Source organism: Tympanuchus pallidicinctus, unplaced genomic scaffold (assembly GCF_026119805.1).
Source record: "Tympanuchus pallidicinctus isolate F22 unplaced genomic scaffold, pur_lepc_1.0 scaffold5, whole genome shotgun sequence".
In the NCBI taxonomy this organism is placed as follows: Eukaryota; Metazoa; Chordata; class Aves; order Galliformes; family Phasianidae; genus Tympanuchus; species Tympanuchus pallidicinctus.
The window spans coordinates 54,210,299-54,236,129 of NW_026294769.1; the positions used below are offsets into that span (position 1 = coordinate 54,210,299).

At 40.3% G+C, this 25,831-nt stretch overlaps 2 protein-coding genes across 3 annotated transcripts in view; one reads left to right on the top strand and one right to left on the bottom strand.

Moving 5' to 3' along the window:
* Nucleotides 1-1,692: 1,692 nt before the first annotated feature.
* On the bottom strand, nucleotides 1,693-17,360 carry MTERF3 (mitochondrial transcription termination factor 3). Its single transcript, XM_052703300.1, has 7 exons — nucleotides 16,863-17,360; nucleotides 14,085-14,237; nucleotides 13,283-13,472; nucleotides 7,641-7,788; nucleotides 6,313-6,384; nucleotides 3,327-3,488; nucleotides 1,693-1,942 (listed from the first exon to the last, which is right to left on the bottom strand). The coding sequence occupies exons 1-7, from the start codon at nucleotides 17,161-17,163 to the stop codon at nucleotides 1,748-1,750; spliced, it is 1,221 nt and encodes a 406-aa protein (XP_052559260.1). The 5' UTR covers nucleotides 17,164-17,360; the 3' UTR covers nucleotides 1,693-1,747.
* A 133-nt stretch (nucleotides 17,361-17,493) lies between these two features.
* The window catches only part of PTDSS1 (phosphatidylserine synthase 1), a 29,528-nt gene continuing 21,190 nt past the window's right edge, over nucleotides 17,494-25,831 (top strand). The window contains exons 1-3 of one of the 2 annotated variants that reach the window (XM_052703294.1): nucleotides 17,494-17,748; nucleotides 22,863-22,954; nucleotides 24,406-24,450. In XM_052703294.1, coding sequence (XP_052559254.1) covers nucleotides 17,570-17,748; nucleotides 22,863-22,954; nucleotides 24,406-24,450 — 316 coding nt within the window. In that variant the 5' untranslated portion in view covers nucleotides 17,494-17,569. The remainder of the gene's footprint in view (nucleotides 17,749-22,862; nucleotides 22,955-24,405; nucleotides 24,451-25,831) is intronic. The other variant, XM_052703295.1, reaches the window with a different exon arrangement.

Below are 25,831 nucleotides of genomic sequence, written 5' to 3' on the forward strand. Positions count from 1 at the left end.
GCCGGTGTGGGCATGGCCCGCTGGGAGGGGGCGGTGACGGGGGCACAGCGCGGCTTATCGGGTGCGCAGTGCTGCGGTTTTAAAGAGTGGCAAATACATAAATAATTGATTAACCCCAAAGCTAATAACTAATTACACTACTTACACCTCTACAGCGCTCCCAGCCGAGCAGCACGCCGGAGGATGGCCGGTGACTGCAGGCCAAACGTTTCTTCTGCAGGCTATTCCATCCTCAAGCAGAAAAGCACTTGGCGTGAGGCAGCTCTGCTGTCCTCTCTCCTGCCTTGTCTCAGCACTTGCATAAAGTCGGTTGTTGTCTTTCTTCGCGGTGTTTCTGGGAAGTATATCTGGCACAAGCATTCAGCATTTCAAAGAAGCTGTGTTAGCTCTGGCTGCAGTGGGTTTTTTTGTTTTGTTTTTTTAAATACATTCAGAAAGATGGAAGTTCAAATTTTAAGCCATCCAAAATGTGGTACATGCTCCACGGTACAATGGTTTGTCACAAACCAGTTAGGTGCTGAGCACAGCGGAGCAAATGCACAAAAAAAAAACACCTCTCATATCTGCATACAAAGCCTTTTTCAGCCTTACTTCTGCAACACAAAGCGTCACTTAATGTTCCAACCCCAAGCTTTTAACAAATGGAGACGTTTTCATTAAATAAACGTAAATCCAAATGAAAACATCTGGATTTTAATTTCCTGACCTACTTTAACTGGAAGAATAGAAGCTTCTAAACAATAAAGTGTTAGCTTGCATTTGGACAATCAGCTTGCATTTTGTAATTCTGTATTAACGTAGTTCATTCATTGATAGTATAAAATACCTTCTCTATTCCCCACAGTTCCCATTTTACTTCAGTTATAATTGAGCCAATTAACGACACACTACAGCCTCTTTTTGTGTGGTTATTTCTATACTAAAGACATACAAATCACATCAGGGTGAAGCCAAACTGCTTCTCCTGTCAACAAGGCAAAGACAAAAGTGATTTAAAACAAAACTAGACACATCCCTAAAATTTTAGAAGAAGCCTTTTTTGTTTTTCTTATTGTGATTTGCCTAGATTCAATTTGCTGTGGGTTTTTTTTGTTGTTGTTGTTGTTGTATTTCAAGCCAAGTTTCACAGCACAGCTTTTAGGATATGAACTTCAGAAGCCAGCTTCAAAGAGAAAAACCTTTGTAACCTGTTAAAAAAATGCCCTTTTGTACGAGGAACTTTACATACGTAATAGTGTATTCCTCTCTGACATATAAAAGAGCAAATAACATTACTAGCTTCTAAGATGAGAACGTGTAATTGTGCCACTTCTCTGCTACTACATTAGCTTGCTAACTACATTAACTTGCTATTTTCTTAGAAAGGTGAGGGAGAAGACAGGAGGAGAGACTGGGAAGAAATCACTAACCAGTCTTTCCATCTCCCCAAACTCCAAATTACTGAAAGTAAAACAAAACAAAAAAATCCACTTCAATTTACTTTTCTGTTAGTGTGCTCCATCATTCATGCTGAATTAAAAGATAGCAATTAATTTCAAGGATTACATCAGTATCAGTCAACATATACTCACCTAACTCTTTTTAAATATACTTCTAAGTCACCGTAAACATTGCTGTAAGCCTTTACTTATGAAACACTTGTAGGACGTAATTAATTCTTAAACAATAAGGAAGTTGAGACCTTGAAAGAAGCAGTTTTTAAAAATGTTTATTTCATAGCTTTATTCCTTTCTACATGTGTTAATAATTAAATTGTTTTTAAGAATTTTTCAAAGTCCTGCATGGAGGCTTTGGCAATCTCTGTACAAAACACCTCATCAGGTAAGGACGCAAGCTGGTCCAGAGAGATGTAGCCGGGTTGAGTTGGGTCATACTGGGCTCTTCCCAAGAATATAAGAAACATATGTCTCTCTTTGATTCGTAATAGCTTTGAGTTGAAAACCTAAGAAAGCAGAAAGAAAGAATCCTAAAATCATAAAAGAGAATCTTTTAGGTAGTCTAAATTTCAGACTCCAATGAATCTAAAATAAAACATTCTTCAGACAAACTGGAGCACACAAACAGATAATTTATATCTTTCCTCCTCATTTTTGTCAACCATCCAGTAGTTCATATTTATATATAAAATTATTTAAATTCTAGACGAATGTTTCAATATAACATGCTGAGATGCATACACCAGGAAAATCAGGGACCAACACAACTCTCTTGAGCATGATACTTAGTACATTTATGTAAGATAACTACATGCTATAATTCATGGAATCACAGCCAAAGGAGTGAAGAAGACATTTGGAAACAGAGAAAAAGATTACCAAAACATTTTTCCTCTATTATCAGGAATGCTTAGATTTAGATTAGCATTGTTATGGGGAAGAAATGAAGAGGTAACAACCACAGAACAGTGGCAGCAGAAGAGGTGAATGGCTGCATCTTCTTTTATAACACAATCAAAAGGCACAGTGCAGTAGTTCAGAAAATCCATTTGTTTTCTTTTGCACAACAATGTCTACCTTTGAAGATATTTGTCACAAAAAGAACTGCAGGCTATCAGAGGGTGAAAATAATGGTGAAATGAATTAGAGGAACACATTTGAAAGAAAAAAAGTGGGGAAAATGGCAGGATGCAGATGTATCATGTGTGGACAATGTGGGAGTCAAAGGGACATGGCCAAGCCAGAATACATAGAAACTGAATTGCCCTAACCCTGTCCTGAAACCCCTCACTTTTGAGGATGGGAGAGAAGAGATGGCTGCAGTTTTGGCTACACAAAAAACATGGAATGGAAGAAACTCTCCACTTTCTCTTCCAAACAAAAGGAACAAAAATAACAAACAAGGTGAAGCATGACAAAGCCACAACAACGTAACTGAGAATGTAGTGAACAAGACTTGTGATCACTTACAGGTCAAGTAAAACAGAAGTGAGATACAAACTGGAGATATAGCAACCATCAGTGTCAGGTAATGGTAGATGTAGTACGTAACAAAGTAAGTAATAAAAATCCAAAAGAGAAGTCATATTTCCCCCACACAATTTTTGCTTTTTAGTCAATCCTCAACAGTTGTTGAGTTGCCAATAAAAAGTTATCTCAAATAGAGTACAAGTCACATAAAAATAGAAGAATTGTATGTCCTGTATACAGTGAGCCTCCACTTTCACCAAACCAGTAATTCAGAAAACCTACTTGTCTTCTCTTGCACAGCAACATCTGCCTTTGAAGATATTTGTCACAAAAAGAATTGGAAACTATCAAAGGGTGCAAATGATGATGAAATGAATTAGATTGTGCAAACAGCACCTCCAATTTAGATTAACAGCTCACCTGAGGAAAGCGAGTAAGCATGTTGTGGGGAATGCCCATTATGTTGTGCAGGTAGTCAAATGTCTGCCTGAGTCTCTTTTTACTTGCAGTTAAAATCTTGGGAGTTTTAAACGCAATCTGCTGAACTTCGTTACGTTGAAAACCAAATTCAACTTGACAAACCTGAAAAAGAGAACAATATTCAAAAGTCAGATACAACAAAGTTAGCTTGTTTTAACATGCCAGTGAAATAAGCTAATGTAAAATTACTCTTTTATTACACAGTAATATGAATGCAATCCGTAATAATCTAATCCTTTGAAGTCAGGGAGCATGAACTGTTCATCACCCCTGGATTGAAGTATAATTTGTTTATAGAACATTCTTGAAATTTAAATTACTTGTGTGAATGCTACCTATTTTACAGTTTGTCTGAGATATGAACCAAAAAAACTCCTGTATCTTGGTATGCATGGCAGTTACAAGCATAAAAATTCTCCCCCAAGAGCTTTTCATCACTTCCAATACCAGACTTCCAAAAGAGACTGACATTTTAGTTGTGGAGCTGTTGAACCCAGTAAAACACAGTAATCAAAGTGACTACTTTTGTTTATGTGTTATTTCTTTTGCTAATGTATTCAAGTCATATTTTCTATACTAGGGACTATAATTTCAATCCTGAACTCTACTGAAAGAGCTGTGCAAAACAGCTCTTCAGTTCATTTTACAGTTGGTTCACATCTAAAGTAAGATGTCTTTTTCAAAGCCTGCCTTGACTTTAATTATATTCCTCAAAAGGAAAATAAAACACATTTTTTCAATAAAATCATGAGAACTCCTCCCAGTGTGCAGGCAGCAAGCAGTTCAGAGTTGTTGATCAAGGAATTTAGCATCCAAGAGCATCTCATAATTCAGCCCTTTCTTCTATCCGAATGTGACATTTACAAGGAACTTGCTTTCAATCATGTAGTGGGTATGCTTGCCAGTCAACATAAAGCAGACTTTGAAATCCAACTCAGGTACTTCTTCACAGCTGGCAAAAAGGATGATGCTTTTTGTTTGTCCAATTTGATGTGACAACACCAAAGCTCCTTTCCAGGATTTCCTGGCAAATGCAAAGCAAAGGGTCTGGAATCTGGGTTTTGAATACACCTTTTAAGATACCTTTGGCAATTGCTTCCAAAGATGACTGTAATCAGGTCTGCCAACTCCTGATTCTTTTTTATCTGCTTTATAAATATTTCCTTATCATGGAAATACTAACCAAGACAGCAGTCACGTATGAAGGTATGTGTTTGCACTACAGAGGTGCTTTCCACAGATCTGAGTTGGCAGGGGTAGCTTATTGCATTAAGAATTACAACTGAAAGTACGGCCTGGTCTTAAATCAGTGGAGATATACGGCTGGCTCTACTGCAGAGTTAGTTCTGGCAAGTCTCTCCACCTCGTCTTTTCTGCGCTATGAAACTGAGCAACAGTTTTCTGGACATAAATAGGGAGCTCAATTGTAAATTGCTTTAAGTGTTCAGTTAATACACTTAATAGTCAGTAATTCTCTACGCCACATGTTAATTTCCTGACTGTGCAAGTCCTAGCTCTTACCAACACACTCTATGTGATTCCCCCAACACATCCTGGTAATGCAAACTTTCCTGTTTTATTCTCTCAATGAATCTCAAATTGTGCTTGATGAGAACTTCAGAGGATTGAATAATCTACCCCTGAGATTGCTTAATCCATGTTAGCATGTCCTGACAACCAGTGTTGATTGTAGCACTTGTTTCTAAGCTGCAGTGAGGGATAGCACCGGATCACTTGCAAATGCTGTTAAATGGTTACACTTTGTGAATGCTGCTTGCCCACCCGAGGTAAGGATACACAGGTCAGAAATCAGATTCTGAGTTGGATTCATTCAACCTCCTGAAAAGATGGCGCTTCTAAGTATCAGTAGATTCCAACATCAAGGACCTAGAATTCCTCCTCTTCTCTCTATGTGTTAAAAGTAGGAATGCTACAATAACAACAATACTTTACACTTCCTTGTAGGTAGACAAAAGATAGTCACCAAGAACTGAAAGTCTCAGAAAGTGCATTCATTGTAATATACTGACTCCCTAGCCTGTGGAAACAATGTTCATTAAAAAGAAAGCACTATTAATTGGAACAGTCTGCTACTTTCCAGTCTCCTCCCTTACCACACACACATTTCAGATTGCAAGACTCCCAGTGCTTAATGGCTTCAGAGTGGTGAGTCCGTCTGAAAAATTACATATTTTAATTCATAGTTATGCATTATAGGATAATGGGATTTCTCAAATTGTTAGACTACATCATGCTGTTTGGCCTAGCAGCTTTACAGCACAATAATTAAACCAATACACAGTGACATTTTCAAAGGGGAAAGGAGTCCCTGTGGGTTTGAAGTTATTTACCCAACAGTTGTTAATAATGACCATCTGCTATCAGACAATAGGTGTCAAATGGACATTTTGGCACACTAGCTACCTGCCAAGAGGAAAATAATCAAAACCACATTTCTTGCTCCTAAATCTTCATAAACAAACTAAGTTAGCAAAACCCCATAGTAATTAAGAAGAAAAAAAAAAAAAACAAAAAAAACCCCCACAACCGAAGACCAAAAGAGCCCAAGGAACAAGCTCCATTTTTCACTCATTGTAAAGGAACGGGTTACAATTTGTGTCATCGGATAGCAACTTTTGGCAGGAAGGGAGTCAGATGAAGATTCTAACCTACATCAGAACAGAAGACAGAACAAGTCATTGTTCCAAGTATGCTGTATGCTTGCAAACCATAGAGGAAAAGAAGCTGTTTGACAGAATGCTCAATTATTTTCTGTGCTCCCCATCTGTCTTCCCCAAAATTATTTCCTGACTTTTTTTTTTTTTTTTTTTTTTTACAGGATTCTCCTCTAGGGAATTTTATTTTCAGTCAACTCTTAAACTATGCGGATAGGGAATATACTTTCAACATCTACTAATAAGCTTACCTGAAGATTCTCTTTTACGGGCTCTAATTTGCCAGTCAGCAGCCTAGGAAAACGAATTACCAGATCCTTTGTCTGCAATTAGGGAGAACCCACAGACAGAAGAAAGATTATTATTGACAGCATGCCTACAAACTTATCCATGAGGGGAAAAACTTTATTTTGCAATTAGAAAAGGAACGAACTTTCACTTGCATTTCATTAGAACTCTAATACAAAAATGAGTAAATTCTTTGCATCTTGATAAATTAAATCTTCATGCAAAATCAAATGTATTTTTTTGTTATCCAAATGAACATGACTGTAGCCACTACAAAACAGATTGGAAGACAAGAGTAAAAGCATTCCCCAGAAGAAGAAAGCATACTGAAGAGCCCTTTCTCGTTCTCAGTGCTTGAGTTGTTTCTCTTCATCTTTTTAAAAAGAAATAAGCAAAACGAAACTACCTGATAGAGGCTATAAAAGAATTTTTCAATTGCAGTACTTTATCTGTCCCCTTCAGGACCTACTAACACCATAGTACTATGGAAATAAAAGAAATTACTCCATGTCTCCTGACTCATGGGATCACTTGGAATCCCCCCCAGGTACAAGGCAGGGACCTCATACCTGAAGCCTGGAAAGACCGAGAACAGGCACTGTGTCAGCTATGACTGTTTAGCTAAAGAAGCCAACAGAAAAACACAAGATTCTGCTTGAAAGCTGACATTTATTGCAATTACCTGCCATTGCAGGAAACAACTAATGCTGCCCACTCATTCTAGGAAGCTTAAAATACTAATTCTTGTCAAAATCTCAAAGCATGGTGCTAAACCTTCTAAGCACCTAACATGGTAGCGCTCTGAGAAGCGGTCTCAAAGATTACTCTCAGTGAACTGAGCACATGACAGTGTTTAGTTTGATTTGCATTTGGAGAATAGACTATTTTTCGCTGATGAATTAAGATACAGTAAGTTAAGTTACAGTATCTTGAAGAAACAAAAACAGAGAATCTGCTCAAAGTTAAAAAGATGCATGCAGTTCTCAGCAACACATTCAGTCCCATGAATGAATGCGAGTCACCAGGAGTAATAAAACTGGGTACACACGTGCTTGTTTGACAGTATCCTACAGCAGATCATCTTCAAGCACTGTATGATTCGAGCCCTCAGGATTTTTGGAATATTAGACACCCTATTACATTTTTAGAAGGTTAAAATCATGTTAATAGTCCTGTAATTCTCCACATTACATGGGCAGTGTCACTAAGGTTTGGATGACAAACATAAGTATTCATATTCTAAGGAGATGTTGCTGACAAGGTACTTAAAGACTTAAAGTACAGTTTTTACCTTTTTTACGCTGAGGCCAAGTTCATTTTTTAAGAAACCCAGTCTGTTATCCAATCTTTCCACTGAAAACAACAGCAAATATGGAGCTCTTGAGACCATCTGAGTAATTTCTGCATTACTGAATTTTTTTGATTTTAGGTAAGCCACTCTAGAAACAGAACAAAAACAAAATAAAATCCAGTGATGAAAATTTTACTGCCTTCATTTATTCAGTACTTGTTTAAATTCCTCAGTGATATCTTATAAATGGACAGATGTTCTATCATTAACATGCAACTCTGCCAAAAATAATTAGAAGGAAATCTGCAGTTATCATAAAAGCAAAATACCATCCCTCCCAATTAATTAGAAGTTAAATAAACCTTAGAGCAGAATGTCAATACTGAAGACAGATTTTAATTCCTTCCAGCTGTACTTTAGCAGATAACTATGTTAACCTACATTTAACTACCAGCCTGTCTTCTAGATTACAAACACATTAATAGATCATCATAGGATACGGACAAGAAGATATACACAGCCTGTTGCTATTTTAATGAATTCCATTTCTACTGCTGAAAGAACAAAGTAATATACCTCATACATCTCCGTTTTGCCAATAACACTGGAGAAGAAATATCACACAACAATGCCACCTGTAAAGACATTGTCCAAAGACATTCCTAAATCAGCTGTTCTGTTACAAGAGGTCTCTACTTTCAGTCACTAGTCCAAGGATTTTAGTTACAAAACATCTGCTTGTCAGAAAGTAAAGGGGCTGACTGATGTTTTTATATCTAATAAAACTATCTTTCTTTCCAGCTCAGATTTTTTTTTTTCCCCCTAACTTCATTGAGTTTGATGTGCAGAGTATGCTTGGAGGCCTGTAACTAGCCATGATCCCCAGGGGTCAGTACTGGGTCCGGTCTTGTTCAACATCTTCATCAATGACGTGGACGAAGGGATAGAGTCCATCCACAGCAAGTTTGCTGATGATACAAATCTGGGAGGAGTGGCTGACACACCAGATGGCTGTGCTGCCATTCAACAAGATCTGGACAAACTAGTAAGCTGTGCAGGGAGGAATACAATGAGGCTTAAGAAGAGCAAGTACAGAGTATTCTTCCTGGGGAAGAATAACCGCATGCACCAGTACAGCTAATGGGCTGACCTGCTGGAGAGGAGCTCTGCGGAGAATGACCTGGATGTTCTGGTGAACAACAGGTTGGCCAGGAGGCAGCACTGCGCCCCTGTGCCCAAGCCCAATGGTATCCTGGGATGCATTAAAGAGAGCGTGGCCAGAGATCAAGGGAGGTGATCCTCTCCCTCTTCTGCCCTGATGAGGTCACATTTAGAATACTGTGACCAATTCCTGGCTCCTCAGTTAAAAATTAAAAAGAATACAGGGATCTCCTAGGAGTTCAGCAGAGGGACACAAAGATGATAAAGGGCCCGGAGCATCTCCTGTAAGAAGAAAGGTTGAGTAACCTGGGTTTGTTCTGTCTAGGGAAAAGAAGACTGAGAAGGGATCTGATTAATGTTTATAAATATCTAAAAGAGGGTGGGGAGGCAAACAGATGAGGCCAGGCTCTTCTTGGAGGTGTGTAGCAATAGGACAAGGAGTAATGGTCTAAAACTTGAAAACAGAATTTCCATAAAAACATGTGGAAGAACTTTATGGTAAGGGTGACAGAGTACTGGAACACATTGCCCAGAGAGGGTGTGGAGTCTTCTTCTACAGAGATATTCAAGACCAATTGTGTAACCTATTATAAGGCACCTGCTTTAGCAGGGGGGGTTAAACTCAATGATCTTTAAAGATCCCTCCCAACCCCTGAAATTCTGTGATCCTGTGAATTCAGTGAAAATGAAATCCTGTTTCAAGCACTACTGCAATATTACTGAGGGGCCTAGAGCAAAAGTTTTATGAAGAGCAGCTGAAGAAACTGGGATTGTTCATTCTAGAGAAAAGAAGGCTCAGGGGAGACCTTATTTCTCTCTACAACTGCCTGAAAGGAGGTTATGGTGAGGTGGGGGTCAACCTCCTCTCCTGCATAACTAGCAATAAAACTAGAGGGCACGGCCTCAAGTTATGCCAGAGGAGATTTAAGTTGGATGTTAGGAAAAATTCCTTCTCTGAAACAACAGTCAGACACTGGATTGCGATGCCCAGGGAGATGGTGGAGTCACCATCCCTGAAGGTGTTAAAAAAATGCTGAGATGGGAAAATACAGGGTACAAAAGAGACATGATTAACCTATGTGCCACCTGTATGGGAAATGTTAGGTTACAGCCTGAACCAGTGATTGAGCACCTGGTGAAGGGACATAGCCAGCCCTAGGAGCACAGGTGGAAGCAATTCACCTGTTTGCCCAGAAGGGGGGACCCTGGGCCTATCCCTCCATAATAACATTTAAGGGCTGGCAACTGCATGGAGACTGTCACCTTTGGAGTGTTGTGTGAGCCCTAGTCCTTTGAGAGTGATAAAAGATTTCTTCTTTATTACTAGACTGTGACCTTTCTTGGGTGATACAAAACCGGTTTAAAGCAGCTATATCTGCTATTGCCTGTCCTTACATCACCATTTACTAAGAACTGTCCTACCATTTGAAAAGGTTTGCTTTGAATACAGACATTCAGAAACATAAGCAATTGTTGTTAGATGAAAATTGGTCATATAAGAACTGATTTGACAGCAACTGAGATACCGTCTAGACTGCAGAATGTTCTGCAGAAGCAGATATTCTGCAAATGATGCTTACTCCTAGAGTAGGAAAAAAAGAGGCTGTATTAAATTATACCTTTTTGAGTGAAGAAGTAAAAATACCTTCCAATTACTATATCCTTTTCTACAAAGTCTCAGAAATTAGATCACCATGTGCCAAAAAACTACAGAACAAACTCAAGAATAAGCTCCAGAGGACCAATTCTTAACTAAGAAGGCATCTCAACTCAAAGAGTAGCAGCCTAGTCTCCAGGCAATACTAACACTGGCTACAGTAGCTTCAGAGACTGAGAGATGACAAGGAAGAGAAATACAGGACTCAAAAATAATTATTCCTTCATAGTTTATCTCATTTTTTTGAATGCTGCAGGTTGGCTGTGCTGTATTTCTTCTGTTTTTCAAGGCTTTACCTGTCAAGCATCTTAAAAACACAGCTAAATGAGCAGTCAAAAAAAAACAAAAACAAAAACAACTTTCATTTGTTTTGACTCTTTTCCTTTTGTTTTCTGTTAACAAGTCATTGAGATTCACACTTGAAGCACTTCTGGGCAATCTGGAAAGGCTTTTAAAAGGGGGATAGCAAGATTATAATCAGCTGAATCTAGAAGATAGTACATTAGAGAACAGTCATTCAATCTGACCAAGGCTAGAGATAACTTTGTGAGTATTGGCACTAAGGTTAGCTCTCATTCTTACTGCAGGGGTCAGCAGTTCTATGTAGCACGTTAAGAGTTTTAAGTCATCATTAATAATTCTGTAAAAACAAAGCATCTGGTGCAGCTGCAGTACAGACACTGATTTGCAACTGTCAAATTATTATGAATTATGGAATGTTTTGACTTTTACAGTGTTTATCCAAAGTCAAATGCCAAATCTATGAAAATTTGTGTTTTGTTTCCTGGCAATGTGGAATCCATAGCAATAAAACATTCCAGCGTGATGTAACCGATACCACGTCCATCTGTGATGGAGTGTTTATATAAAGGTGATACTCAGCTTTCAAAAGACAGCTATTTGAGACATGTTCAGCCTCTGTGGAACGCTTACCTTAAAGTTAGTGGAAAGGCATTCATCAATGCCAATCTGGGATAAACTTACTGAAAAAAAAAAAAAATCGGGCTGTGGAATACAAATAAGAAACTGGATTGCCTCCTTCAGCCCCAGTCTCACAGACTGCCACAGAACAGTCACTGAAAGATGGATCTAACTTCACAGGTGAGTTACAAAACTTATTGTAGCAAAACCTACTCTCTTCTGGAAAACTTAAGTAACTCAGACAATCTCAACTCAAACACTACTGCTGAAAAATCAGCTAGGTTAGTTTTGCCTACCGTTTCTAAAAGGCCACTTAGTGAATAAGCAGATGGAAGAGCAGAAGAAAAATGAGAAAAAAAAATCAAGTCTGTGTTTGACGTGAGTACGCTAATATACCTGCTTCCATAAAGATGTACTTTCACAGCTCAGTCTTGGAAAGTTATTACATACATAACCCAACCAGACAGAGGTTTTTTTTCCAATTTCTAAATAGCAGGATATTTTGAGTTCTTTGCAAAGCATGTGTGTATGTACATGAGTTGTTCTGAAAACAAAAGAAAAGTGTTCAGTTAACGCAAGCCTCCTTGACGTACTTTTGACATTGTGTCCATCTCCTGCAATTTTTCTGGTCTATAATCAACACATCTAATGAAAGTATGCATCAGAAGAATTCAATCACTCCATTTCAGAATCTAACCCTTACTAAAGATAGGCAACAGGCAAATACAGATGAATAAAGAAAGCTAGAATCTCTATGGCTACAAGATAAATCAGTATAGCTTGGTGCTGGTACCTTGAGTATTTCATAACTTAATGGTGTCCCACCTGTAAACATTTGGAAGGAAGCAGTAAAACAGGAGAATAAAGAGAAACTGTTTCTATCCATAAAACAACAAGGAGAGTCATTACATCAGCACTGTGGCAAGGAACATTCGCACAGAAATACATGCTCCAAACCTACATTCAATTACTTTGGCTAAATGAAGAACTAAAAGCTCTTTTTTTGAGGAAAGAAATATATTTAAGATAATACATAGCAATATCTTTAGTATTTTTAATTTGGGATATTTAACTTTAGGAAGGATTTTGTTTAAAAGTGAAGGGTTTCCTGTCACAGATACAAATTTCATCTTTAAAGTTCTAGAAATAATACTCCAAAGTTAACAATCTAAAAATACTCAGGACAGACTTCTGTGAAGGTATATTCACAGTTACCACCATTATGTCATTATATCTCTAGAAATGATCAGACAAAGAATTGTTAATGAAATAATTACTGTTAAAGAAGATGTTCCACTGTTGGCAGAGAACAGGTAATACTATTAAACAGCTTGATTCAGACAACTAACCAACTCAAAACCTAAAACCAACAAAATTGGTAGATACACTGACAACTTCCAACACAAATCCCATCACTTTACAAGTCATGCTGCTGGAGAAACAGGTGTATATACATACATTTTTCTTATTTCTTCAGTGCTTACTTTCAGACAAGTAGCTATTACATTCAGAACAAAGTGTCTTCTGAAGCATGTGCAATCAAGGGGCAGTCTCCTTGTTAAGTCAGTTCCAAGTTGCTACTAAAAGAGACACTCTTTTCTGTTTATTCTCCTTTCTGAAGTATGTGTCTCATCTTTTTATGGAGGTACGGCTTTGCATCTTGTTAAGTCAGAGTGAAAACTGGAGCAGTAAAATTTGATATGATGGTCAGTTTTCAAATGCATCGGAGCACTGATTTGACTTATGACACCACCACCATGTGTTAATGCTGACTGATGGGAAAAGGAACGTGGAGCCAGGAGCTGAATATATGTGGCAGCAACACACATTCAGACAAGCTTAAGCCAATTGGGAAACTTCAACCCTAAGGCCTTAGCACCACGTTGATATTTTATGGGCATACCTGGTTTCTAGAGCTTCCAGATCTTCACCAAGGATGTATGGATTTTTGGTTAGGAACGGTCCCAGCTGACTGTCTTCTATACCCACATCCTTCAGAAACAGAAGTATCTTAGTTATATCTTTTTCAAAGTCCAAGGTCAGTAAGAGTTGACCTGCCTTTTGACGTTTCTCCACTTGAGATAAATCAACTCCTAGAAACAAATAAAATGAGGGACTGTTTTAATTAAACACAGACCTGATTTCCTATAAATGTTTCAGAAAGTCATGCTGAAGTTTCTAAGGAGTAGTATGTATGTATATATTTTTACATACATATATACACACACATATATATATATATATATATAAAATTTTCCTCTTATTTAACATACCTTGCTGAATACACGAAGATTGCATATTATGGAAATGTTCCAGATAAAACAAACAGACTGTTTTCAGACTCTTTTGCTAAATTTGTTTGCTGAAGAGAGATATCTTCAGTGAATCCCGAATGTGAGAAATTGAGCATGCTAGTATGTACTGCATGCAGAGACCTGTCTTGTAGCACAGAAATATGTACAAGGAACTCCTAACTCCATTACATAAGGGAAGGGGACAATTTCAGTGAAGTATCCTTGCTGTGTGACTCATGCACAGCTTTTTCCATTCACCCTGCATAATATTCTGCTGCCCTTCTTACTGGTCATTGTTTCCATAGCCTGAAATGTTCAGGTTTACAAAACCACCAGTAAGATCAAAACACAAACTGCAGAACTTCCAAAGCTTCAGACACACAGAAAGCACGTAAACAAAATCACACACACCTAGGTGGACAAGGTTGGTCAGGGTTTCTGAGTGATCAACATAATCTCGAAGTGTGGAAGACTGAGGAGGAAGAAGTGGATCTGCAATGATCTTCACAGCTTCTTCCTCGGAAATCTCCTCCAAAGCAGATGAAGGTGGAACATCATCCCAGTCTAAGAAATAAATACAGAAGATCAAGGTGCATTTTGTGAATGACGAAGCTGCTCCCCTCAAAGGCTATGGAGATCTCCTCAAATCCATCTCAAAAAGCAAGAACATTTTTTGCAAGAAGTGAACAGCAAATCTATTGTTATTTGAAAGGACATGCAAAAAGATTCTGCTCCCAGTTTTTGCCTCTGTGACATTTCCTTGTCACTGTACATCAACTCTTGCTCAAAACGCTAAATCTGAGCCAAATGCCCAACAACCCTGCCTTCAGCCTCCAGCTTCATCACTGCAGACAACAGAACACATCACTTTATTGAAAAATACTTCTTTCCTGTCTTCCCAAATACATTTTTGCCTGATCAAATCCAGACCAAAAGCTACTGGAAAAATTATTTTTAATTACCTGGTAGGTCCACTGTCTTGCACCTCTTTTAAATACAGTGCTTGAACTGCAGTTGTTTTTAACTGTCAAGGTATTTCACAGACACCTTCAATTCAGCTATCATATCTCAACCATTAGAGAATAACTGCTGACTGCCACCACCTCTGACAGCTAAAAAATTTGAGCTCCATTCCTACTTATTAACATTCCCAAATAAGCACCATTGTGTTTGCTCCCACTCACCTGTTCAGTTACAGAATTTGCTCTCTTTTTTGAAAATATTTCCTCTCAACTCATCTATTTCTCAAGTGACAGGAACTTGCAGTTGGCAAATCAGAATTGTTATTTTGAAGGCTGTCCATCAGCGTTCACCTCAATTGTTCAACTGACTACTAATCAGCAGCACTAATTATAAACTCCCCTGGATGGGGATTTTTTGAGTCCTGTACCTTAGTTAGCACAATGACTTCCTACACACTTGGGTGAGACTCTTAAGTGGCAAAAAACACAAACCTGAACTACAAAGACAGGTTTCAAAATAAGCAGGAAGATGCTATTTTTCTAGGAAGTGTTGCATAGACTAATTCAATTGTTGCAGCTCTTGCCACTTCAAAGCCTCGGCAAAAAAAAGCCCAATAAAACACTTTTAGCAACACTTACATCTTAAACAGTAATAAGAGCTCTCCAGGAGTCTATATGGATATGATGCACTTCCATTCAGGAACAAATCAATATAGACTACAATTCATTCTCATATCACAGATGCACTTCCCCCCCCCCCCCCCCCCCCCACTCAAAGTTCTTTAAACTTCCTATGATAAAATAGATCTCAAATTAATAAATCATAATTAAAAAAAAATATAAGCTATGTCTCTCCTATTACATACTGCCAACTGGGCAAACTGCTCCACATACTTGCACAACAGTAAATGTGCCTGCAGATCAAATCTGGCACGTAAACAAACTGTGCTGCAGGTGCAGAGACATATAAGCTGGCTGACCTGTTAGATCTGGTGCTGCACTGTTTCCAGAACCAGCTGCACAAATACACAGGTCTCAGATGCAGCTCTGAGCCACCCCAAAAATAAGCTCTGTAAGATCCAAGCTGTCTGGGCTCAAAGCTGAATCTGAATATGTAAGACTGCTTTATTACTCCAGATCATGTTTCCTCAGCATACTGACATTATTTCCAGATAACAGTATTTTTTATTTTTACATCCTCTCTCAGACATGAATATAAAAAAAAGGCCACTCTGAAAATATTTAGTAGAGAAAAGTGAGGCAGACAACTCCAAGATCTATCTCCCTCAGGAGACAATTTGACAAGCACTTCTCATTACGGCAGTGCTTCACACTTTGTTGCCTCCTGTTGCCTACTCTGGACCAACTCTCAGTGTTGCGTGAATTGCTTTGCACTGCTTTCCCCCACCCCTGCTCAGCTGCTGCAGATAGTTATAAAAACAAAATGCCTTCAAGGATCTGCTCCAACCCACCACATTACAACTTTATTTTGGATTAGCTCAATTTTTGGATTTTGGATTTATATGCTATGGAGCTGCAGCAGGAATTCTACGTTAACTATGGGAGTAAAACCAAATGAAAGGAAAGCCAGATAAATGTAAGAGCTGCTCTGAAAGTAATGCCTCCTATCTTATTTTGTTGGCTTGCAGTGTCAGAGGTGGATATTGGTGATATGTCAGGAGATGTTGCACCTTCCCACCGATATTTTGGTACATTTTGTTGCTGTGTGACAGATGGCAGCAGAGAGGCAGTCTGATAGAATAGCATCAGCAGAAGTGAGGAAGCAAAGGCCCGTCATTGAATTCCTCCACGTGAGGAAGAAATGGCATCCATTGACATTCATTGATGCTTACTGAATGCTGATGGAGAACAGATAGTGGACGTGAGCACAGTGAGGCAGTGGGTGCTGCATTTCAGTGGTGGCAAGAGCAGATCAACTCCACTGGTGTAGATGTTTACATCTACATGTAGGCTCTTCTTCATCACTGCCAAAAATGAATAGCTAACAGTGGTGACTATGTTGGAAAACTGTTTTGTAGCTGAGAATTTGCCCTATCAAATAGCTATTGTGCTCTTCGCACCTATTGTAGTTTGCATGGAAATAAACAGGAGGCGTTACTTTCAAAACAACTTGTGTACTTCAGTTAAACAGGTCAGAAAAGAAAGAACAGAATAAAAAAGAGCGCCAACAGCAATACTGAACGCAGGACTCTCTGAGGTCTCTTACCTTCATACAGTTTGGCTGCGCTCAGGTCAGAGACCGTCTCTGGTGCCGCCTGCTCCTGCTTTACTGCTACAGGCAGGCTGCTTCTGGGAGCACAGGCCTCGCCCTTGGCACGGGAGGGCCGGGCATAGTCTCCTACAGATACATGCAGCCTCCACGGAGGAAGCCTGCGCCCAGAGAGCAGCGCAGGCAGCGGGGCCGCCCCACAGCACGCCCGCGCGGCGCCGCCGCGGCTCCTCTGGCCCAGCAAGCCGGCGGCCCTCAGCCAGCCGCAGCGGGCGGCGAGCCGAGCCCACACGGCCATCCACCGCCTCCACGCGGTGCTCCGCAGTGCACAAGAGGCGGAGGGAGGGAGCGAAGCACGCTCACCTCACCCACAGGGCAGCATCACAGCCCCATTCTCAACCCCCATCGGCCTCCCAGCCCAGCAACCCCTGCGCGGGGCGGGGGGAAGGAGGAGAACTGGCGCTCGGGCGAGACCATTCGGGAGCGGGGAGAGGGGCGGCAGAGGGGAAAGGGTCGTCCCACCGCTTCTACCAGGAGGCGGCTCGGCTTCGCTCCGCCCACCCCCCGCCTTCTCCCGTCGCGTGGGTGAACGGCAGAGCTGGGTCCGCCCCTCGGCGCGGCGGGCGCGGCGGCTTTCCCCTCGGCGGCGGTGTCGCCGGGCTCGGGTGGGGCGGGCCGGGCCGAGCCGAGGGGAAGGGGTCGAGATGGCGGCGTGCGTGGGGAGCCGGACCCTGAGCAAGGACGACGTGAACTACCGCCTGCACTTCCGCATGATCAACGAGCAGCAGGTGGAGGACATCACGCTGGAGTTTTTCTACCGGCCGCACACCATAACCCTCCTCAGCTTCACCATCCTCAGCCTCATGGCCTTCGCTTTCACCAGGTGTGGGTGCCCCTCCCCGCTCCGTCCCCGCGCCGCGCCCCTGGGTGAGGGGGAAGGAGAAGGGGGGCGCGCGGGGCGAGAGCGGGAGCTGTGCATGCAGCAGCGGGCCGTGTGCGCCGTGCTCTGAGGGAGCCCTGCGGGGAGAGCCTTCAATGAGGGGCCGTCCTCTGCCGCTGCCCCTCCTCGGGCTTGTCCGCCGTTTTGTGGCTTCCTTTACGGAAAAAAAAACGAGCGTGTGCTTTGAGCAGTAGCCAGAAATGGCTCTCCTTGGGCTATCAAGGAGCTCAGCGATGACATCACCCAAGTAGTAATTTACCAAGTGTGCGGTGGGCAGAAGTGGCTGCTTTGTGCTGTCATTTGCATGTAACTTCTGAGGGTAATCACACGTGGACTTAGGCCCCTGTTCTGGTAAGCCCGGCCACGTCCTTTCCCCACCACAGGAAAAGCTCTGTGGGTTTCACTGCTGCGCTCGTTTATGGTGATAAAGCTCAGAGTGGGCACAGGTAACTCCAGGAGCCCCGTTTGTAAACGAAGTGTGTAGCAGTGTCCATGGGGTATGTTGCGCTGCTTTTCCAGGTTTCCCATTCGTTTTGTTCCTCCTATTGAGTGGATCTGGGGATGTGATGGCATTACGATCCTCCCCAAAGCGATGTCATGCAGCCTCTGATAGAATTATGGAATCATTAAGGTTTGGAAAGGCCACTAAGATCATCTCCAACCAGTCTAACCATCAACCCACTTCCACCATAACCCACTAAAAGCACATCCCTCAGTATCACAAGATCGTTGAGGCTGGGAAAGATTAAAAGTGATTCCTGTGAGGTTCTAACTAAACTAATGCGTTGAGTTTTGGACTCATTGATGCTTTAGTGCTGTAGTATGTATTTAATCTCAGATTGCAGTAGCCTCGTTGATTATACTCTGCCTTTGACAGTGGAACATAATTATTTATCCCTAGGGTTGTGATACAATTTGGTGTGTCATGTGTATTAAAGATTCAAATGGGTAGGTTCTATCAGCTGCAGAAGTAACAATTGTGCCTGGGCTGGGCTGAGAAAATAGCATGAGGAAGCGTAAAAGTGTGTAGCAGCACATGGCCCTGAGTGTGTGTTTTCTTCTTGTATTTTCTATATATGGCCCCAGTGAAGGTGTTCTTGATAAACACTTGTTCTACTCAGGTGGCAAGATTTTAGCTGAGGGTGACTGTCTGAGAGATCTCTCTTTAATTCTTAAATTAGAGGTATGTTTCTATGCTTTGGTATGATATTGAATTAGGAATCTTTCCTATGAGGGCCCTATTTCTCCATCTGGTAACTCGTCCTGTTGTAGGGCTGATTTAGGTCAAATTGATCTAATTTAAGTCAAATTTATGAGTTATTAGGGAATTCTCATCCAAATATCATTCTGAAGGATTAATGGAATTGATCACTCACCTTTGGGAGAAGAAAGGACTTTTACCTTTAATTCTTCCAAGTAGAGGATGAGTCAGCCAGCAAGCTCAGAACTACAGTCTTCATGGCCCTTGGAATATTTCTTTAATGTCGTGGTGGTTACTTGTTCCCCAAGAGGATTGCTGTCTTTTATTTCCATTTGTCTTGGTAGCTTTCTAACTGACTTCTGTTTCATTTTCTTCTCCCTGTCTGCCTTTCTTCTCTGCCTCACTTCCTGTGTTTAAGTACTATCAGCTTCTCTTTAACTCTTCTCTTATTCTCTTCACAGGGTGTGAGAGTTACTTTTTTCTTTGTTTGCTTTCGTGTTCATTTTTTTCCTCTTTTTCTGCTATCTCCAGCTCTCCCAGGAGTTTTTTAAATGGGGATGATACCAATGTGCTGCCTCTGTTGCCTTATTTGGAACACTACCCAAACCATATGTTCTCTTTGAGAAGCTGAGATGGAGAGGGAATAGTACCCAACATGCTGTCAGTGTGTGTTCCCAGCTCTCATCTTCCTACTCCCACCAGCTTACTGTGTGAATCTCCAGTGGCTGCATTTGGATTTCTATCTCAAGGGCTCTAAGGACTGTACACAGTTCAGATGTGAGAGATTCTTCTTCTTTGCTTCCTTTCTGCTGTCAGTTGTTCCATAGCGCCCCTGATCAATTATATTAAGCAAGGGATTTTCCACAATACATTCATCTTCAGTAAATTATTTTTGTTTTCAGGAACTGCAGTGCAGGCAGAGGAAATTCTGCTTCCTTTGAAGTCTCTCTTGCCTCTTCTGTAATTGTTCAGTGTCAGGAATACAAGAGGGTTCAGATCAAATTAGAAAATACTTTTCTCTTGGATGCAGCAAGCCATAATGTGGAGGCTCCCTTGGGATCAATGAGAGTAAGATGATACTGACTTTGAGCTGACAACTGATGATGAAACTCTGCTTCAGATAGCAGTAACATTCTCGTATTAATCATAATCCAGAGAAAGAAGAGTGTTTTTAGCTTCTCCATTTTAAAGTGTGGAGTAGTGGGTTATCTGTTTTTAAAGCACATCCTTCTAGTGCCTCTGACAATGGCTGCAGCTGCCTTGCTTGTTTCCTGTTGAATGAGCCAGACAGCGGCTCCTCTGCTTCCAGGCTGCACCCAGAGCAGAGGAGTGGAGTGGCTCTAGCTCTCCTTATTCTTTCCCTCCCTTGAGAAAGGAAATGGTGGCCCTGCAGGAGGGCTGCTGGAAGAAGGACTGAGGGAGGTGGCAGACTGGCAGCTTCTAGCGTGATGTGCATGGCTTTATAGGAGCAGGAACAAGACCTATGAGGGTGTTGATCTGTAGTTTTTTACATCCCTTTGTTCAAACTGGATTATTATGGATTTAGGTGCATTTTTGGAAGACTCTCTTTTTTCCTCCCACATGCTCTAAATTTAGTGCTCTAACTATTTTTATTCCAGTTCAGTGTCCTAATTTTTTTTTTTTCTTATGTGATAAGAAATGTTTATGTTTTTGTAATGTGTTAGTTTATTACAGTGCTCTGGAATGGGGAGAAGATCAAGAGAGAGGAAAAGATCGTGCAGATATGATACACTTTGGGTTTTTTATTATTTCTGCAGAAAGACCCAGACTTGAAAAATACATTTGTGAAGTGGGTTTAAGCTGTAAGAATTTTCTTCTGTCCTCCCACACAAGCCTCATTTGTGCTGCGTGAGTGCTTATATTTCAAAGTCAGCATCAAAGTTCCTAAGGCGAAGTGAAGAGATGATTTAGCACATTTTCCTGATTGCAGCTTGTCGTGATTGCCTCTTTCCTCTGACAGTTATTTTGCTTCTCTGTTTCTTTTGGTGTTCCCCAAAATAACTTTTCAGGAAAGCACTGTAATTCTTATCCTAACCATCTCCTGCTGCTGCCTGCCTTTACCTGCTTCTGGCAAGGAGATGGGGTACCTATGCCTTCTCAAAGGTAACTCTGACCAAAATGAAATGCTTCTACCACTCGCTTGGAACGAGAAGCAGTTTAACGCTTCATGCAGTGTCTCTCTGGCACTCTTTTCCCCCTAAACCAATAAGATTAGAACAGCATTGCTGAAACTGAGTGATACCCTCAATGCTGATAAGCAAAGGTGAGGGCCTTGGAGTGAGAATCAATTGATGTGATCACAGTGCCCTTCAGTTCTTATCTGGCTGCACTGAACTGTGTGCTGATACGACTTCAGGAACTTCTTATTTCTTCAGAAAATAATAAGGAATCCCCATACTCGATGACACCAGTGACAGTGTGTGAGTGTGTGTTATTTGTGTATGTTAAAGCAGGAATATGGCTTCGTCTGAGCTGTTGGAATCTGGCGCTCTGTCTGGAAAAGCTGTGGATAACACCAGGCTTTTGGGGTTGCCAAGGAAGCCAGAGTTTAGGCCAGGAGCTCAGGATTCAGCCTGTGCAGCATGACTGCAGGAGAATGACTGGTGTATCTGCTGGTGTATCTATCTGGAGTCAGCTGGTTTGAGAGAAATGCTGTACGGAATCCCAAAGGCCTGCAGAGGAACCATTCATGTTTAATGTACTTTTTCCTGCCATACAGATGAACTAACGCAGTGCTTAAGTGCCTCATGATGATGAGGGTCTGCTATGGAACTGTTGAGGTGCAATTTTGAGGGAAAGGAAAATAATCTGGCAAAGTGAGAAATATTTTATGACTGTAGCATATATCTAAGGTGGAACACATTTATGCTGCCACAGATTCTTTGCTGAACCATTCAGCCATGTGCCAGATGCTCTACCAGGAAGACCTGTTGTCCCTCTAACATTGATAGGGATTTTTCTTTATTTATATCACGTACTGGGAATAAATAAAGGAATTATTTAAATAGATAAACTGACCACAAGTACATGAAAGTACCACGATAGTAAAACTCGGAGTAGAACTAGCTGATGCATTGTTAAATATTACTTTATATATTACTAATAATGTGCTTATAATTATAGTTGGAAGTTTTTCCATGCCTATTACTGAGGTCTGCTAGAAGCTGACTGCTGATGAGACTTGGATATGTTTTTTGGTCATCTTTCTGCACTATATCTTTTATTTTCTAACATCTTGAGAAGAAAGAGGAGCTCAGTCAAGTGTGCCATGTTATTCCAAACTGAATTTTTAGATCTCTCTTCTGGCTGTAATATGACAATAGCACAAATGTTACCTTGTATTTCATTCAGATTTATGGCTTAATAGATCACAAAGCAGGTTAATATTTTCCTCTGGTTCTTTTAAGTTCAATTGTGTCACTGTTAAACGCAGTACTTTGCCTCACACAGCCTAGAAACTATTCTGTGGGCTTCCCCCAGCCCCAGCAGAAGGACTCTCTGGGCTGTGACTAGGGTACAGGAACCTGGGGCATTAGAATATTAAATGCTGATTATAATAATTAATTGCCCTGTCCTGGCACTTGCACAAGGTATTTGTCATTGGGAACAGGCCATGGGAACAAAGGGGATTGCAGAGACCACGAAAACAGGGATAGCTAGAAGTGCAGTGAAAGTCACTCAGTGCAATTCTTATCTTGACTTGGTACTTAACCAGCATGATTATTTCTTGTACTTTTTTCTATGTAATCTTCATTTAAATAATTATATACTCAGTGTCTTTCAACTTCAACCTTAAAATGGCACTTTAACACTTTGATGCTCTCTGTCTCTTCAGGGATGATTCTGTCCCAGAGGAAAATATTTGGAGGGGTATCCTCTCTGTGATTTTCTTCTTTCTAATCATCAGTGTTCTAGCTTTTCCCAATGGTGAGTAAGGTTCATACATCACTTTTTGCAACACATAAATTTCTCTTTATTGCCACTGTATTTATTTTGATTGAAGTACCTCTTTGAAATGTATTTTTTTTTAACTTCTGAATTCCTTTGTGTTACAGAACAGTCTAAAAATGGGTTGCAGTCACTCTGAGGGGAGATAAGTTATTTATAGCTTGTCTTTATCTAACAAGGAAGTCACATTTTCAAAATCAGGGTCCATATTTGCAGGTGCACAGTTGCAGCTCACAGTTGCTAATAATGCTGCCAGCTCAAGAAATACAGTAAATGAATTTACCTTTACTTTTAGCAGTGTCATTCTGCAAATTCTTAAAGATGTAGCACAGTACATAAATCACCTAGTGATAGTTAAAAGCCACGTAAATCACATTACAATGTAAAACCACAGTTGTTTGGTAGAAATTAAAGGCAGATGAAAGTTCTGGTAATTGTGTGGGCAGCAGAAAGTGCAAAAGGGGCAAGTCATTTGGGTGACAATCCAGTGGAAGAAATGGCATCTTTCCTGATTCATTTCTAATTTTTGCTTGTTGTGTGCAAGAGAATAATTATTGTGTCAACTCCAAAGAATCTCAGGAGTGGCAACATCCTGAAGCAAGTGAACAGTGATTGTGTGCATGACTGCTTTGTAGTTCAGGATTGGAAAGTATTTTTCTTATGTTTGAACCTCATTAATTGATGGCTTTCAAAAAGTAATCCCTGAAAAACTGAATGTCAGAGAAAAATGAATTTCACGCTTATAACTGTGAAAGAGGGATCCTCAGCATGCACTGAAAATTCAGCCACTTCTTGTGACCTAAATGTGTAATTCGTGTCAAAATGTAAGTCTGGTTTAGACATTTCCGTCTTCTGCTTTTTGGGCTTAGAGGTTTTTGATCTAATAAAGTCAGTGTAATCATTGGTTCTAAAGTATATAATAGTGGCCCTGGTAAAGAACACAGGTGCTTTAAATCCTATTAGATGTCTAGTATTTAGTCTGCTAGTTCTTTTTATATGCCTGTTTGTTAACATTTTGTAGTCATTAGAAGCTGAGCACCATTTTTCTTTGCTAATGCACAAGGAATTGTATTTGATGGTTTCAAGCCACGTGTTAGCTGTGGTCTGGAATCCAGATTGGGGGATTTTTAGCTGCAATAAAGCATCTGCTAAGCAAATAGTATATAACTGTTTTGGAAGTAGCTCCCATTAAAATAATTGAACACTTTGTCTGTCCTATTAATAGGCAGTGTCTTGTCCCTCTCAGTTCTGCTGCTGCCATTTTATTTATTTTTAATATATAGCAAGGATCCCCAAACTTCGTGGTACGTTACACACCTTGATGGAGAATTTCTCAATGTTTGTGCCAAATCTTCATATGAGAACTCAGAAACAGATTGTGTGGCACTTATGGACTGTCTTGTAATAGGCTTTTTGTTTACTATCCACAGGGCCTTTTACACGCCCCCACCCTGCAATATGGCGAATGGTTTTTGGTAAGTTTGTCTTCCTAATTCATGTGGTGCTTCTGTGGGACTGATAGTCCCCACGCTTCCCCCCCAGATGAGATGAATAGGTTTGTCATGAAATATAATTGTGCATTATACTTCTGTGAATAACTCTTCCTTCCCACTTCTGAGCAATTACTGATAATCTGTTCTTAATTATGTTGGGAAATGTCAGTGGAGTTTCTGTGTCAAGATGGTGTAAATTAAATTGTCAGAAAAGGAGCATTCCTTCTAATCAGGACGCAATAGGATTACAACAAAGAATTCTGTTCCCTCTCTAACACCATTTCTTCCCACTCTAAAAAGTTTTTGTAACTATTGTATGAGCTAGTTGACTTCTCACTAAATCCAGTTCAACAGAGCATTTCTTTTCATTATCTACAAAATGTGCTATTCCTTCATTTCTTACAAGGCAGAGTTGTGCAGCTCAACATACATTTGTATTCCTGATGCATTTGTTTTTTGGGTATTTTGTTTTGTTTTGTTTTTTACTTTTTAGCTTTTCTTCTCATAAAATTAATGTAAATATTAATTGCATTTATAGTTGGGGAAAAATATTTCCATTAATTACAGGAATCAGAGTGAAATCCTGATCCTTAAACACGTGAATTACATGGCAAAAGGATAAGAAATTGTATTTGTACATAATTCAGAGTTCACAGAGCATAGCCTAGCTGTTAAGCTTGCTTACAGAGAATGAGGCACATTTGCTTTAAAAGCTGACCCCTCTTTTTTTTTTTTTTTTTTTTAAGGGATTATTAATACTTCTCTCTTATACTTAGCCATCTTATTTAGCTAAAAATAAATAGCTTCCAAAATTAGTTGATTACTCATCTGCTGACATTGAGGGGGTACTGCTGATTAGATAGTACTTAATGAATCCTGATGGTGTTGGGGGAAACACAGGTCCTACTGCTCCCTTCTGAGCAAATATAAAGTAAAGAACATTCTCAGAGCCTCTGTGCTTCTGGTGGAAAACCTGCAAACATTCAGGAGCAACATTTTCCCCTTTGTAATTTTGCTTCTTCTGGCCTGAGGTCTCACACCTGTGCAGTATGTGAAAGGCAGGAGTAGCACCTTGGTGTTTCAAGATTCATCCCACCTGCAGGCTGTGCTCATTCCAGTAGTTGGGCATCTGTGTACCTGTTGTGTTTTCAGGATGTGCTGCAGAGGGCAATATGTGCTTCCTGTACATGCATGTGCGTTTGAATGGAACTTCTCTTCCATAATCTGGCAGTTAATCTCTAGTTATAATTTTTTTTTTTTTTGCTGAAGAATTGCTATAATTTATTTTAGATGGAAGATATTAAGTTTACTCATGTTAATTTTTCTGCCTTCCATGACATTACCACCATGACATTGCAGGACA